The sequence below is a fragment of the Magallana gigas genome, chromosome 6, assembly GCF_963853765.1.
Source record: "Magallana gigas chromosome 6, xbMagGiga1.1, whole genome shotgun sequence".
NCBI classification, from domain to species: Eukaryota; Metazoa; Mollusca; class Bivalvia; order Ostreida; family Ostreidae; genus Magallana; species Magallana gigas.
The window spans coordinates 2,360,479-2,375,631 of record NC_088858.1 but is presented as its reverse complement, the minus strand read 5'-3'; the positions used below and the strand labels follow the sequence as shown (position 1 = coordinate 2,375,631).

Genomic DNA, 15,153 nt, shown 5'->3' with positions numbered 1-15,153 from the left:
CGTTGTTTTTAATCCAATATAGTTTCCAAAGAAACAATACCAACTGTTAATAGTAACAAAGCGGTATTTGCAATGAGGTTTTAAATCTCCAACACTTTGCATTGCAATGTTATGACTTCAAGAATCAACAGTGATTCATTTAAAATATTTAATATTGATTTTCATTCAAACACAATAGAAAACCGATATACACGCGGATTCTTTCAACAACTCTTATCAAGAAATTTGGGCTTGGAAACAGCAAGTTTTCACAAAACTTTTTAATAAATTTATTATTATAAGAAAGTAACAAACAACATCATAACTATGATAAAACATTCTGCAAATAAGGTATAAATCGATATACTACAAAATCAGTACATTACGGCATTGTTCTATCTTCCGTCTAATGTAAAAGTTTTTGTCTTGCTCTAAACTTTGTTGGTGACATCCGGGTTGTCAGCGGTATCCTTGGAGGCCCTGGTTGATGCTGTCTTGCCGCTGGATGACTCGGTGACCTGTCGGATCTTCCTGACCAGCCTGTTCTCCGTGACGGACAACTTCAACTGGTCCCGGAACTGAGTGGAGGTCAGAACGTAGAGATAGAAATTTATACCGTAATTGATTTGCTCCAGGATCTGAGCGACGTCTCGGAAAATAAGGAACCCCTTGGGGTTGTCCCCGAAAGACTTCATGCCCAAGTAGAAAGCTATGTTGTGTAGAAGCGTAATTGGAAGGACCAGTGTAAAGTAGGCAACCACTATACCAATCAACATGGCTGTCGTTTTGGTTGCTTGGGAGCTGTCGCTTTTGGTCGAAGTGGCGAGGCGTTTTCGTTGTTCGCGATGCCTAGCAAGTTTAAAAACTATGAGCGGAGTGATGGTGGCCAGTATACAGAGCGGGACGAGCGAGTACAAACTAGAGCCGGCTGTCAGCATCGCTTTGTATTCTTCCGCATCGTATTTATTGGTCTTGTCAAAATAGTCCGGATAGCATTTGCCATCAGCGGGAATTCTTGAATTTTTTGTCCAGGCCCCGTTAAAAGATCCTATGACTAAGTACACTGTAAAAATCTGCAATGCTGCGGATTTTTGTGTGGAAATAATTTTAGCTTTCAGTGGAAACCAAACCGCTATGAACCTTTCAACGCATAAGCAGACGACAAACCATGATGATGTCATTTTACCTGTCCGGAAAAACCAAAAGAAAATTTTACATCCTACGTCTGATAAAGCCCTGACATCGGATCCTATCATTTCTATAACAAACATTTTATTAAATGGCTGAGTTAAGAGCAAAGTTACATCGGACAACGCGAGGAAAATCAAGTAAATTCGGGAAGTGAGTTGTCGAAACTTGGGCGACATCATGACGACAATTGTGAGGATGTTTCCCCCAATTCCTAGGACCAGCATGGTGGGCAGCAACATATAGTTCACGTAGGCCAGTCCCTCCAATGCATCGTCGTAAATCGTCCAGGAGCTAGGCGGCCCGTTCTGTTCAGAACTGCTGGTGTTTGGACCGCTTATGTTAACAGTAATAGTTGTAGCTTCGTTCATTGTCAAAGACAGTCAATATATATTTTTACCCCTTTTAAAGATAAAATACACACAATTAGTAAATTTCAAAGATAGTGAATTTGTAAATATATTTTTTTAATATTTTGATTTCTTTAAAAGTAAACGCAAGTTTGTATATTGATACATAGTAACAGAAAAAAACACATATAGTTTAATAATAACTTTTTTGAATTATTTAATTGAAAACACGAGAATATGGTCTTACCTGCGCGTAACAGTAATTGAGAACGTTCAGAGTTTGGTAAAGTTCTTATACTCGCCTTCATTGGTCATAATTCTTGTGATAATTAGTATGATCATCTATATCATGGACCCAAATTGGAATTTTCTTTTGCAAATTGACATTCATGGAGAATATAAATAAAATCCAAAGGATATCATCAACACATGCTATTAGCAATATTGCAAGCCGTGAAAGAATCTTTGTGCTCTGTACAATTTGTTGATATTAATTAGGAAAATCAACAATAGTATACAAGACAGCGTTGTCGAGGCCGTCTTAGTATCGGTCACTAATTGAGACATTGACTTTTCTCTCATTACGCTGGCCGGCTCACACCCCATACCAAGAATAATACTGCTATCGTTCATTAGTTGTTAATTAGTTTGACTGGTGTAGATCATTCCTGATACATCAATGGCAAATGAGCAATGTCATTATGGCGGGTAGACAATTAGGTTGACTCTTTGACTTTATCAATATACTACAATGAAACCTTTCCAGTTTATATTTTTTTCCTACCTATTGGAAAAACCTTCAGACAAAACTGCAATATTGTTAACGCTAATACATCATTAAAGAATCCGACCAGTTTTCTTAGTTACGTCATTCATTATAGGGTCCCGGTAATTTGTCTTCACTTATATCTTGAACGAGATTGTATTTTTTGGCTTTATAACAACGATACATTTATTTCCGGATTGAACATTATTTAGGCTCTACTTCCCTGGCCTCCAGCAAACATTCTTTCGAATCATGTAAGAAGTACAGCCTCTGAGTCTGACCATCTCTGTGTGGAGGACCTACATAAGGCTGGCCATCTCTCTGTGGAGGACCTACATAAGGCTGACCATCATTGTGTGGAGGACCTACAGAAGGCTGGCCATCTCTCTGTGGAGGACCTACATAAGGCTGACCATTTCCGTGTGGAGGACCTACATAAGGCTGGCCATCTCTCTGTGGAGGACCTACAGAAGGCTGACCATCTCTCTGTGGAGGACCTACATAAGGCTGGCCATCTCTCTGTGGAGGACCTACATAAGGCTGACCATCTCTGTGTGGAGGACCTACAGAAGGCTGACCATCTCTCTGTGGAGGACCTACATAAGGCTGACCATCTCTGTGTGGAGGACCTACATAAGGCTGACCATCTCTGTGTGGAGGACCTACAGAAGGCTGGCCATCTCTCTGTGGAGGACCTACATAAGGCTGACCTTCTCTCTGTGGAGGACCTACATAAGGCTCTTAAAGAGCGTGGATCATATTATTTTTTGTATATCTTAAGGATTCTGGTCAACTAATTAACCATCAGATCTTCCTAAAATTTTTAGAAATGAATTATTATGCTATAGACTACAATGTAGTAAGGAAAAAAATCCGTATATTTTACCTTTTAAATTATTTTGCTTTATTTTTTACATTGGGGCTCTCCTTTTAAAAGAGATAAATAAAGTCTAAACATGGCCAGGACCATTGAGCCCTCTTAAACCCGAACTATGATTAAGGAAAATAAAACCATATATCTGAAAACCTGGCATCAAAATAGAACTTATATTCACCAACTCCTTAACATTCTACTTCTTTGTGCGATCAATTAACATAATAACAGGATATTTTTTTATAGATTTTATCTATTCATCATCTAAAAGTAGTTCTTCATATATACATGTATTTTAGTATCACAATGTAAAAAAATATGAAAAAAACCGAATTAACAAAAATATTAGATCAAGCCTATTATGTTTAATGTAACTTAATTAAAATTTCACTTATACATGTAATTTGACATTTAACTCATACTATGAATAGATTTATTGCAATTTTAAATTCAAATGTAGGTTAAAATCTCAGTACCTAACTAACGTTGTTAGCTGGAATAGACTGGTTTTGTGTCGATAATTTTGTAATATATATATATATATATATATATATATATATATATATATATATATATATATATATATATATATATATATATATGTTTATTTCTTTCAATTTTGTATGACAAACACTTCTTTTGTGATTACCACAGCAGCGGGCTGTCGGTTTGACATACGGAGTGGACGTTTTCTTCTACTAATGAATTTAAGGTACAGAGGTTTTAACAATTGCAGATTCATTATCTGTTGTTGTGAGCCGCTACTATACGCCTGCTTAACACATTACCGTTAAAGAGAAAAAAACAAGTTCTGACATTGTAATAAATGCTGTGATATAATAATTATATAGATGAGGGCAGATGTACCTGTTATATGAAGAAGGTAAGTGGGTGTAGACCTGTGTTTTGTAACTAACCTTGGGACCAACCAATGATTGGCGTCCTTTCACTGCGTCATAATTTCCCGCCAACTTTCTCGTCCTTTTCCCCGGTAGATCTTCCTCGTCCAGAGCGAGGGGTACAAGTAAATTAATTCTCGAATTACTATATACAAACTTTTAATATTAGACAATAGCCGTGTTAGTGTTGTCCGAGCTTGTACTGATACTTATCCGAACACCAATACACGAATCAAACAGTGTAAAGACTTGTCCAATTGTTTGAGTTGAATCTACCATTCAGTATTACATTCTGTATAAGCACCGGTGTTATATATATAGTGCCTTTTCCCCCTAGCCATCTTTCCCCCCGGAAAAATGGCTATATAGCAGTCCCCCCCCCCCCGGAAAAATGGCTATATAGCAGTTTTTCCCCCACGGAAAGCTGACTATATAGTGGTTTTTTTCCCCTTTTTATAGCCAGATTAACCCCACGGAAAAACTACTATGTAGTGGATTTTCCCCCTTTTTTACACTCCGGTCATGTTTATGGCGGACCATTCGTTGCAATAATTTGCAATAACTGAAATGATATTAATTTTCATAATAAATGATAATTGTGGCATTTATTAATACATAGAATAACACACATGGTTTTTTACCCCTGATATGAACAAAGACACGCGCCTTCATAACATTCATGTGTCATCATCATTTAATTTTACCTTTTGTTACACAATTTTGGAAAACCTTAATTTTACACGGATTTCGGAATACCTCGAATCTTTTTTCATATAATCGATGCTTATCTACAGTTTTGACTTCGACGTTATGAACACGTGAGACATTTGAGTGAAAATACGCCGGTTTTGAACTTTATTACCATATATGTATAAGCTCCTCCCAGGTATTAACTGACCAATCTTGACTTAATTTTGTAGAGGTATTGCTCCCTTCGTCCAAAAGGCTATCAATTTTAAATTAATACCGTTAGAATTGACAATCTTAAATACAATTATATATTTCTTCTTCTAAATATCAAACGAGAGACAGGGTGAAATGATATGATGAGAAAACTGAAATGTTTCACTTTGATTGATGGCGTTCTAAATCATGGTTAAGGGGTATTATAATTTATTATGTATCAAAGGCATGTGTAAAGTTAGTGTTAAAAATTTTTTTTTCAAAGTTACGCATATTCATATTTTTAAGCACATTTTTTACGACACGCGAGGTTCATTGATTTAAACATTTAAAAAAAAAATGAAATGGCTTCGAATTCACAAACAGAACAAAGTCGGTATCTTTGCTGGTTACTTTGGAAAATGTGAAATGGAGCCTGTATTAACCTTATGTATATATTATCATTCACTAATTGCTAATGTTTCCGCTTTTTTAGTTTGCAACGTGATTTGTAAATCTACAATTTTGAAAACGATGCCATATAAAACAAGATATACGGTTCACTTACCGAAAAATCTTATCATACTATTTATTTCATATTTTTGCAATAAAGATTTACTTGTGTACCATATTATTTCTTAGAACAACGAAACAATAAAAACAAAACAAAAAACAAAAAAAACTAACACATCTTTTGTGATGAGCTGGCTTATTTTTTAAATATAAGCTTGTTCTTCTAATCAATTAACAAGTAAAAAAGTCGTATATCAAATATTCTTAGGTTGGTTATTTATTTTTGTTATTCGGTTTTTACTTTTATGAATAATATGTTGATTTATTTATCTAGTTATTAATTATATCATAAGTCATCTTATGAATTGATTAAATGTTTTGTAATGAATTTACCCGCGTACCTTTTGAAAAATATTTGTTCGTAAATTTAAAAAGATAAGCAGAATTAAACGTAATTTTAACTATTTTAATAAAGAGATATTTGAGTGTGTATTTTTAAATCTTTTTTTTTTTTTACTTTTAAATGACCTGGCTCGGAAACAACAAAGGTCCCTATCCTGGGGGCTAAAATTTTCAGAGTCATCTACTATTCATTCTTTATTTCTTTAAGCTTTGCAGCTCGTCATATTATACAAATTAAACATAGTTAAGTACAGAAGTAGGTATTTTACAGGAGACCCTATTACATTGTACATACATAGATATAAAAAATTGACATAAGTAAAGGCGAAAAAAAATCAAAAGAACAACATCTACAGTTAATTACATATATCGTTTCTTAATTTCATACTATAGTAAATGTATTTGCCGAGGTTACACATGTCTCTAAAATTTCCGTTATAAAATTGTTAGTTGCAACAGCTTGAACATCGATTGTTTCTCATAAAAATACTTTTTAATATATTAAAACTTTTTAATACTAGTGATATACCACTACCACTGTGAAAATATGGCTCAGTGGCCATCTCTAGAATTTGAGATTCGGGTTCCTACTTATAGAACACTATTCAATCATTATAATGGGGGTTTAAACATCGTGCCCTGAAACATTTAGGGCCCGTACCCTGAGGGCTGAAATTTTCAGAGTCATCTGGTAAACCACTGCCACTGTAAAAATATGGTGATATGGTCATCTCTAGTTTTTGAGATATTGGACCCTAAAGAATCTGCACTATAATCATAATAATAGAATTTTAAACATCGGGCTCTGAAACATCGGAAACAAAATTTCTCTAAAACAGATGTTAAGCCTGGATAAAATTTGCACATACATAGATTTATCGAAATTTTTTTAAAACATTTCCACTTACAATTTCAGAACAGATAATTATGCATATAACTGTACATCTTGTAAAACCAAGTACTTTTTAAAATTAATTACCTAAATAAAGTTCTATGTGTAATTCCATTACACACATGTTCAATTTTCAGCATTGTCTATAAAAATAAAAAATCGGCAAAATGAAACTTAACTTGTACAGAAAAAAATGAGATGGATGCAGATATATCCAACCTGGGAGTGTAGAAACATTGATTTTAATCCTTACTGGATTTCCATAAACATTTTTTATAAAATCTAAACCAAAAACGTGATGGAGAAACCCTACTATGGGGGAAAAGCTACTATATACTAGCTTTTCCCCCCGGGGGAAATGCTACTATATAGTAGGTTTTCCGGGGTAAAAAGCTACTATGGGGGAAAAACTGCTATACAACACCGGCCCTATATGCCTTATGGCTTGGAAAAAGATTTAACTTAAAATATCTAAAGATGCTAAAAATTTGATTAGAGTTGTTAAGAGTCTTTACGATGATATTTTATCATATCGCTATGTCACATACGTTCTGGAATGCTCAATCAGTAACAGCTGATGAACAATGTTGTGCTAGTCTCTTGACTATTGGCGACCTCAGTTTTAATGATTGTGTTCGAAATAGCAGGGAAATAAAAAAAATGCACTTATATGCCAAAAAACCAAATGATATTTCCGGAATTTTGGGTATTCTATCAAAATATTACAGTTAATCCTAGGTCTTACTATCTTACCATAGAGTACTGTGAAATGTTCATGGTGGTTCATTTTTATTGAGTTCGTCGATTCGTATATATGATAAATGCCTACAACAACTATGTGTGTGTCGATAATAATTCCTCATAAATTTAGATATTATCTTTTATCTTACAACAATAGTTTAAAATATTTTTTAAAAAACCGTTTATGATACGCATTAAAATGGTAAAAAAAATTATGAGAATAAATATGTATTTATGTACTAAGTTTTGCATTGGACGACAGTAATGTAATTTTGCTTCTATAGGGCCTTTTTAATAGCTGTAACCACAAAAATATTACTATTAGAGGTTTGGTAAATAAATCCTTTTTGTAATTTAAGTACAGGTAGTTAACTTTGCAATAAAAAAAATCTGATATGAAAATTGCAGCTTACATTGTTTAATATAGTGATATCAAACATCATGTGATAAATTTATCGAACCAGCCAGTCGCTGGTATATAAAGGTTTTCCCTGACGGACACAGGTAGAAATCCCTCTCACCGGTAATCAAGGTAGGTCTTTATTTGAACTCACAGCCTCCTACTCATTTCTCACAAGCCTTATTGCTTTTGTCAATAAAATTGAAATAATTAACTTTATTTTGATTCGATTGGATTTCTAGGATCAAAGACTGTCATTGACTCTTGTTTGGTATTTTTCAGAGCATCAACGATATTTATTTCATTTTAACATCTGAAATTTGAGACACATAGGAAATCAGTAAAGGTAAGTTTCTAATTTGTGCCGGAATGCGAGAGGGCTTCCTTCCTAGTTTATCTTTTATCTTAATATTTAAAATTGAATGCATTATTTAAAGCAATAAATCAATAAATGTGTACTGTATATTTAATCACTTGAAAACTAACAAAAATGAAATGCGTGCTATGCGAAAAAAGAACTAACTAGTATAACAAATACATACAGATAAATTTTTAAAAAGTTGACATTAAAAAATATGAACAAAAACAAAAAACTATTTTAAGTTCATCGGAGGTTTAAATTTAAACCCACCATTTTCCAAATATCTTGATAACAATTTTTTCGACATAAAAATTCGTAGCCCTCAAACAAGATATTAATAAAGACATGAAACAAGATATTGAAAATAAAAGAAAAAACGAACAACACCATTAAAAATTAAAAAAATAATTGATAACTTAAATTTTTAAAACTGTATGCTTTTTTTACAATCATAAAAATGTATCTCCATTTTCCATATTACGGATACATTTGTTGCTTTTTATTTCACAAACTGCTTTTTATTTCACATGTACGTTTTATTATTATACACATACATTAACACTATGCTGGATATATACGCATGGAACCAAGTTGCTTAATTTATCAATGATCTATCATAATGTACGATTTTAAGGAAGTTGAATTATTATCCGGCATAATTATCAAGCGAGTGGTCCTTTTTGGCTTAAATCTAAACCAAGTTTCCATTAAAGTAATCGTGAATTATTTCGTTTGATTACACATTGAACATAAAGTGCACATTGACATTTAAATTCTGCAATCCCCCCAAAAAACCCAAAACTTTTTTCTGACATCTATCGCACTTGTCATTCTAGTATCCGATAGTTTTTAGTAGTTTTATCTTTAGAAATACTTTTTTTCTCTGTTCATTTCTGTGATCGGCTTCGGCCGATCAGAATTGTGTCCCTATGAGGCATCAGGCAAATTTTACTATTTGCGCACGCATTGCGCCTTGCACTGCTTTATCTGCTAAGCAATGACAACCTCATTTAAATCTTTAACTACACGCAAATTATAAAAACGCTACTCTTATCCTTTTGCCTTGAAAGTAAAATATGTACACAGTTACATACATAATGATTCAAATCACGTTTTTCTTCACATATGCATAAGAATATTAATAGGAAGTAAAATTCGCCTACTAAAAGTGAAGCTTATTCAATGCCTTGATATAAAATAACGGTGCTATATAATTATCTTATTTAACATGTTAGTGCTTGTAGCATAATGCGTTTGTATTCCATGAAGAGAGCTGACCATTGATATAACGTGCCGATCATTAATTGTTTTAGTTTTATCATGATTGTAAGTCATTTTTAATTAACTGTAGAAAGGGTACTCTACTTATTGACTTAAGCCTATACAATCCATGCTATTATAACAACAAAGGAACACTTGAAGGATATCATAGTTTCGCGGAGCTAATTTATAGAAGTCTAGAAATGCTAAACTGAAGCAACTTTATTAGCTATGTGTAGAATTTTATTTGATGCATTCATTCATTTCGTATTTATCTTCGTAGAGTTTTAATACGACTAAAGTTATAATAATACTCGTGAAGTTTTAGTAAAAATTAAAAGAAATTAACCTTTGAAAATCAGAGTACTATCGAACATATTTGATACTTATCAAAAAAAGTTTTTCCTATTTAAGTAAAATATGACGTTCGTTTTTCAAAGAGGACCTTATAAGCGTTGTATAGTTTTATTTCTCGTCATTTTAAATAAACATTAGTACCGTAAAATCATCGAAATCCAATTAGAGGTTATTCATTTGTTTTAAAAAATGAATTAGTTCTGCTGCTTGACCTAGTATATCTAAACATTTTAACTGGTTTTCAGACAGAATAATTTATAAACTAGCATCAGTTATCATAAACAAGGTTGTTGATATCATTTTTAAGGGGCATTGCAAATTCTAATTAAGGTAGTCCATCCATAACTAACATATTCATATGTAATAGATTGCAGGTTTGGTCACCAAAATCTTAGTGTGATTTTAAAAGGTTTATTAAATAACAATGAGTCACCTTAGCAATTAAAAAAAATTGAATATTAACAAAATCATATGTTGAAGTTAATATTGAAGTCAATGGGAAAACTGCATTTTGAATAATTTTTTCCCATTCCTCATTGTAAAAAGCTGCAAATGCTTTCCCTTTCCTTAAATATGCTAAAATAATTCATGATTTACCATACATATTTTAGGAAATGATTTTAAAAATTTTTCCCAAAGGGCAGACAACTCTTTGATAAAGTTTTAAGTACAAAAAGTTCATTTCATTGACTACATACATAATCCAAAGTTTGGTTTAAAATATGAATTTGATCAATCAAAATTGTTAAATTTGCTTTAGTTATGGATGGACTACCTTAATGCACTTTATGAAAATTTGTAAAGATTTGACCAAATACAATATCTTAAAGTAAATATTTTTGCGAGAGAGAGAGAGAGATAGAGAGAGATTTTAAAAGAATTAATGTATTTTTACAATATAACCATTATAGCCCCCCTGAAAACCGAATCCTAGACACAGAGGCCATATTATTCACAATTTTTGAAGTGACATTTTCCTCATCATAACTATGTTATTAGTTTTCAATACCCAGGTGCAGAGAAAACGATTTTCAAAGAATGAATGGATTGTCACAGTATAATCATTAGAGCTCCACCCTAGTGCCAGAACCTCTGACCCTGGAACCATGAATTTCACACAATTTTGGTAGAGAGATCAATGCTTACTGCAATCATGCCAACAGTTAAAGGAAGCCGACTTTAGTTTGCATTGCGCATGTTTTTGCGCATTCTAATATAATACAGTTGATTTATACTTCTTATGAATTTTTTTCGATATCATTTATAAAATTGAACACAATAAAAAAAATACAGAATTTTTTTTTAGATTTCTAAAGGACATTTTTATTTTTAAAACGATTTTTTCGTTGTGCGGTAGGGGAGCATTGCCATTGCGCTTTTATGACGTTATGATAAAATGAAGCTTTGTAGGAGTACGTTACATTGAATAACATAGAAGAAAAAGTAAAAATTGTACGCTGTTGAAATTTGATATACAGAATGATGCTATCCTCGAGGACACTTTCCTTATTTTTGGAATGAATCCATTATACCAATCATCATTCTTGATGATCCAAATATATAGCAAAATTTGGTGCATTTTAATATTTTGAGATGGCCCCCACTAAAAACCAGACGGTAGAATTTTGTGTTTTTTACATATAAGGTAGGAAATGATATTACTAATCATATATAACAATTTGAGAAAAAAAGCTATTGTAGTATTTTTTTTAAACTGCTTTGATGTGCGGAAAATGACAGTTCCCTATATATTCCTATGGTAAATGTCCCTCTATTTTGAGATGATCCCTAAAAGAACCAGACGGTCGATTTTCATGAACCTTCGCAAATAAACTAGAGTTGGTTTAAATTACATATGGTTAAAAAATAAAGAGTTATGCTATTGTAGTTTTTCCGCAAAAAAACCCAAATCGGCCTCCTTAAATAAATCCAATGCCTAAAGATATAATTTTCGCATAGCCCCCAACTCCGTCACTACCCTAACTCCGTCACTTTCGGGAAACTCCTCGCCGTTTGAAATCAAGTTCGATTATGACGTCCTTGATATTCAGGTGTAAAGAAGATTTTTTTTAGAGATTTCGTTAGTTTTGATGTTAAGCCCCACCTCTAAGGCTCCTGGGTCAGGGGTAATGCATTTCAAAATTTTACTTCCTTTTACCTATAGCTGCTCTATTCTAAATTTGGTTAAAATTGCTTCACTGGCTCCAGAGAAGTAGCTAAAAATGTTTACGACCGACGAATGACGTAGAAAAACGACGGCAGACAAACACAGACAGCAAAAGGTCATCTGAGTGACTCAGGTAAATTAAAAACAAATATTTTCAAAAACATTTTGAATGTACCCAAGGCATTCTATTTGACCTCTTAATAATTATTGTATTTTACTTTGCCATCTTTTAAGTTACGATCCTTTCGATTTTTTCCCCAATGGTTTTTTAACACTTGATATTTACAAATTTACATACAACAAGATGTACTTCTATATACTTCTAAAATACGTAATCATAAACATTATTTATATGAAAACACAAAAAACCCATATTATAACCAATTACAATCCTCTAGGCTTAACCAATTTCACGGTTCCAATGACAAACATACTTTAAGAACACAATATTGGAGTGTCATTAACTCCTAATCAATATTGACGTTGAGGATGACTTCTTGATAGAATCTAATTAAATGATATCGTGATGTTGACAACCCATCACACAGAATTAATGCTGACATTAAGTCAGGCAAATCAAGACCTTATAATTGCATACCGCTCTAGATCAAACCACCTGCTTCTTCGTTAATCTTTAATTATCTTAGATTTTCTAAAAATATGCTAAGTAACTTTCTGAACATAAATCGGTATTCTGAAAAAAATATTTAACAATTGACGTCACCACTCGTTCTTTAACATTGTACTCTAATACAATCATGAATGTGATGATATACATATACATATATATAGTCATTTTTTAATTGATTCGTATAAATCGCCCTTAATTTCCACAGAGAAGGGATTAAAAAACAGAAAATAAAAGTGAAAAATTATTGCGATTTGTATCAATGCATAATTCTCTTCTTAGTTTTTTGATAACATGGGTGCGTTGCAACTGTTGAAGGACTGTCTTCCTTGTTTAATTATCATCAGGCATCATACTATATATAAACAGTGCCTGTTTGGGAGGGTAAGAGTTGAAATGGACACCCTGAGAAGACCATTGTCAACCGACACAAAACGGAGGTTCACAATGCTTTTCGAGAGGTGTCCATTTCAATTCTTACCCTCCAAAACAGGCACTATTTATTTTACTATACTGAATGTCTTAATTTCAGAGAAAACTTTACTGTTTTAGATTGAAATGAAATGAATTTAATGGCAAACCGTGCGCAAATAATTTGCGCGCATGTAACAATTCGTTGTGTTACCGGTTGTCAAGTGTGTTGCTAACGCTGAGGTTAAAAGAATTAATTATCAACTGCGTCTAAACCAATCAGATTTCAGTATTTAACATGGAAGTATTATAAAAGAAAGTGGCAACTCTCTGAGATTATCGAATTATAGTATTCACACTTTACTTATATTCAAGTAAGGGAAAATTATGTCAATATTGCAAATAAATAAGTTTGAAAACGCACAAACTTTCTTTGAAAGGTATTGTTATAAGTGTACTTTTTATTTCCATTCCGGTTTGTATTTTTTAAATACTCTAAAATGAAACTTTTCTTCTAGAAAAATGACTTCATCTTTGCCACAAACACTACAAACCACAGAGATGACTTTGTTTGGGAACTGCAGCAATGAACTTTGTAGTAACTCAACCTCAGGTGATATAGCAGAAACCCTGAGAACGGCGATAGATGTCCTGTCCTACATTAACTACTTCCTTCTACCTCTGTTACTAGTGCTAGGGTTGACGGGGAACACCTTGACTATTATCATCATGCAGACCAAGAGGTTCACCCACCTGACCTCCAGGATCTTTCTGATAGCCCTAGCCCTGTCTGATTCCGTCCTTTTACTCACACAGCCGTTCAATAAAAACTTCATCCTGACCTTATTCCAAACAGATTTACGGGCCCTGTCGAACGTGGGATGCAAGGCTTTTTTCGTTATTTTCAAAACTGCCAAAATGTCCTCATCGTGGTTTCTCGTATTCATATGCTGGGAGAGATTTGTGGCTGTATGGTTTCCATTGAAAGCAAAACTGATTTGTACAAAGCGCGTTGCAGTTGGTCTTATACTGGCAGTGTACATCTTCATTTTTACGTACACTTCAGTATGGAGCTACGCTTCTCAAATAACACCAAAAGGGATATGCCACCCAGATGTTTATGATAAAAGCGATCCAAACGAAGTAAGCCGCTTTGGTGCCTTCCTTTTAGGGGGTCTGTCTATTTACTCTTTAATTCCAATGTGTTTTCTTATCACCATGACCCCTATGATTGCACTGAAATTGACCAGACACGGTCAGAAGCGTAAGTCGATGGTAGGAAAATCGGCCAGAAAGGCCACCTCCCAAGACACCAACAGAACTACTATAATGTTGGTCGGGGTCATGGTTGCATACATTCTTCTGATATCTCCTGTGACAGCACTCCACATGAGTGCTTTTTTCCTCAGGGTCAATGCGTTTGGAAGCAATGCTTTAGGTTTCCTTGTCTTTAAGGAGGTTTCACAGATTTTGGAGCAGATCAACTATGCTATCAACTTCTTTCTTTATGTTTTAACGTCTAGTATGTTTAGACAAGGATTCAAGGAAATATTGCATTGTAACCGATGGCAACGGTTGTCCAGAGCTACGAGCAGTAAATCATCGGGTTCGGACTTTCAAATAAGTACCAGGAAAAAGTACTTAGAATCTGAAAATGTTTCCACCGTTTCAAAATAAGATTAAAATGAAGAGTTTCCATCAAACGTTAAATCATACTACAAAAACATCACGTGCTATTACTAAACCTACAGCAAGGGAACTTGACTTCTAAAAAAATTCATTTATTTCTTTTAGAATGTTCTGTGTTGTCGAAACGTTTTTAATTATTGCTTGTTATAGTCTTGTAAATAATTAACAGTGTATCATTATGAAATGGCGTCATCATACATCATTAAAACGGTGAATATATATTCAAAGACTGTTGCATACCATTTATTTTCCCTTGGGTGTAAATATCATAATCGTTATATTGTGAAAATTGATATCGTACCTAAAAATTGCAAGACAAAGGGTATTATAAACATGGAAATGCTATTTAAATTGTGTTGTTCAAAATAAATATACAAAAAGTGAAGACTGTTTC

General features: G+C 33.3%; 2 protein-coding genes across 2 annotated transcripts; one reads left to right on the top strand and one right to left on the bottom strand.

Moving 5' to 3' along the window:
* Positions 1-200: 200 nt before the first annotated feature.
* On the bottom strand, positions 201-2,001 carry LOC105341607 (probable G-protein coupled receptor 139). Its single transcript, XM_020072673.3, has 2 exons — positions 1,765-2,001; positions 201-1,569 (listed from the first exon to the last, which is right to left on the bottom strand). Exon 2 carries the CDS (start codon positions 1,536-1,538, stop codon positions 411-413), a length of 1,128 nt encoding a protein of 375 aa, XP_019928232.2. The 5' UTR covers positions 1,539-1,569; positions 1,765-2,001; the 3' UTR covers positions 201-410.
* Positions 2,002-7,997: 5,996 nt separating this feature from the next.
* LOC105341606 (growth hormone secretagogue receptor type 1) lies at positions 7,998-15,153 on the top strand. The gene is made up of 3 exons (XM_020072668.3): positions 7,998-8,018; positions 8,169-8,232; positions 13,589-15,153. The coding sequence occupies exon 3, from the start codon at positions 13,593-13,595 to the stop codon at positions 14,745-14,747; it is 1,155 nt and encodes a 384-aa protein (XP_019928227.3). The 5' UTR covers positions 7,998-8,018; positions 8,169-8,232; positions 13,589-13,592; the 3' UTR covers positions 14,748-15,153.

What these genes read in the sequence shown, in the direction of transcription:
- LOC105341607 (XM_020072673.3), bottom strand. Translation starts at nt 1,538, where the DNA reads ATGAACGAAGCTACAACTATTACTGTTAACATAAGCGGTCCAAACACC.
- LOC105341606 (XM_020072668.3), top strand. Translation starts at nt 13,593, where the DNA reads ATGACTTCATCTTTGCCACAAACACTACAAACCACAGAGATGACTTTG.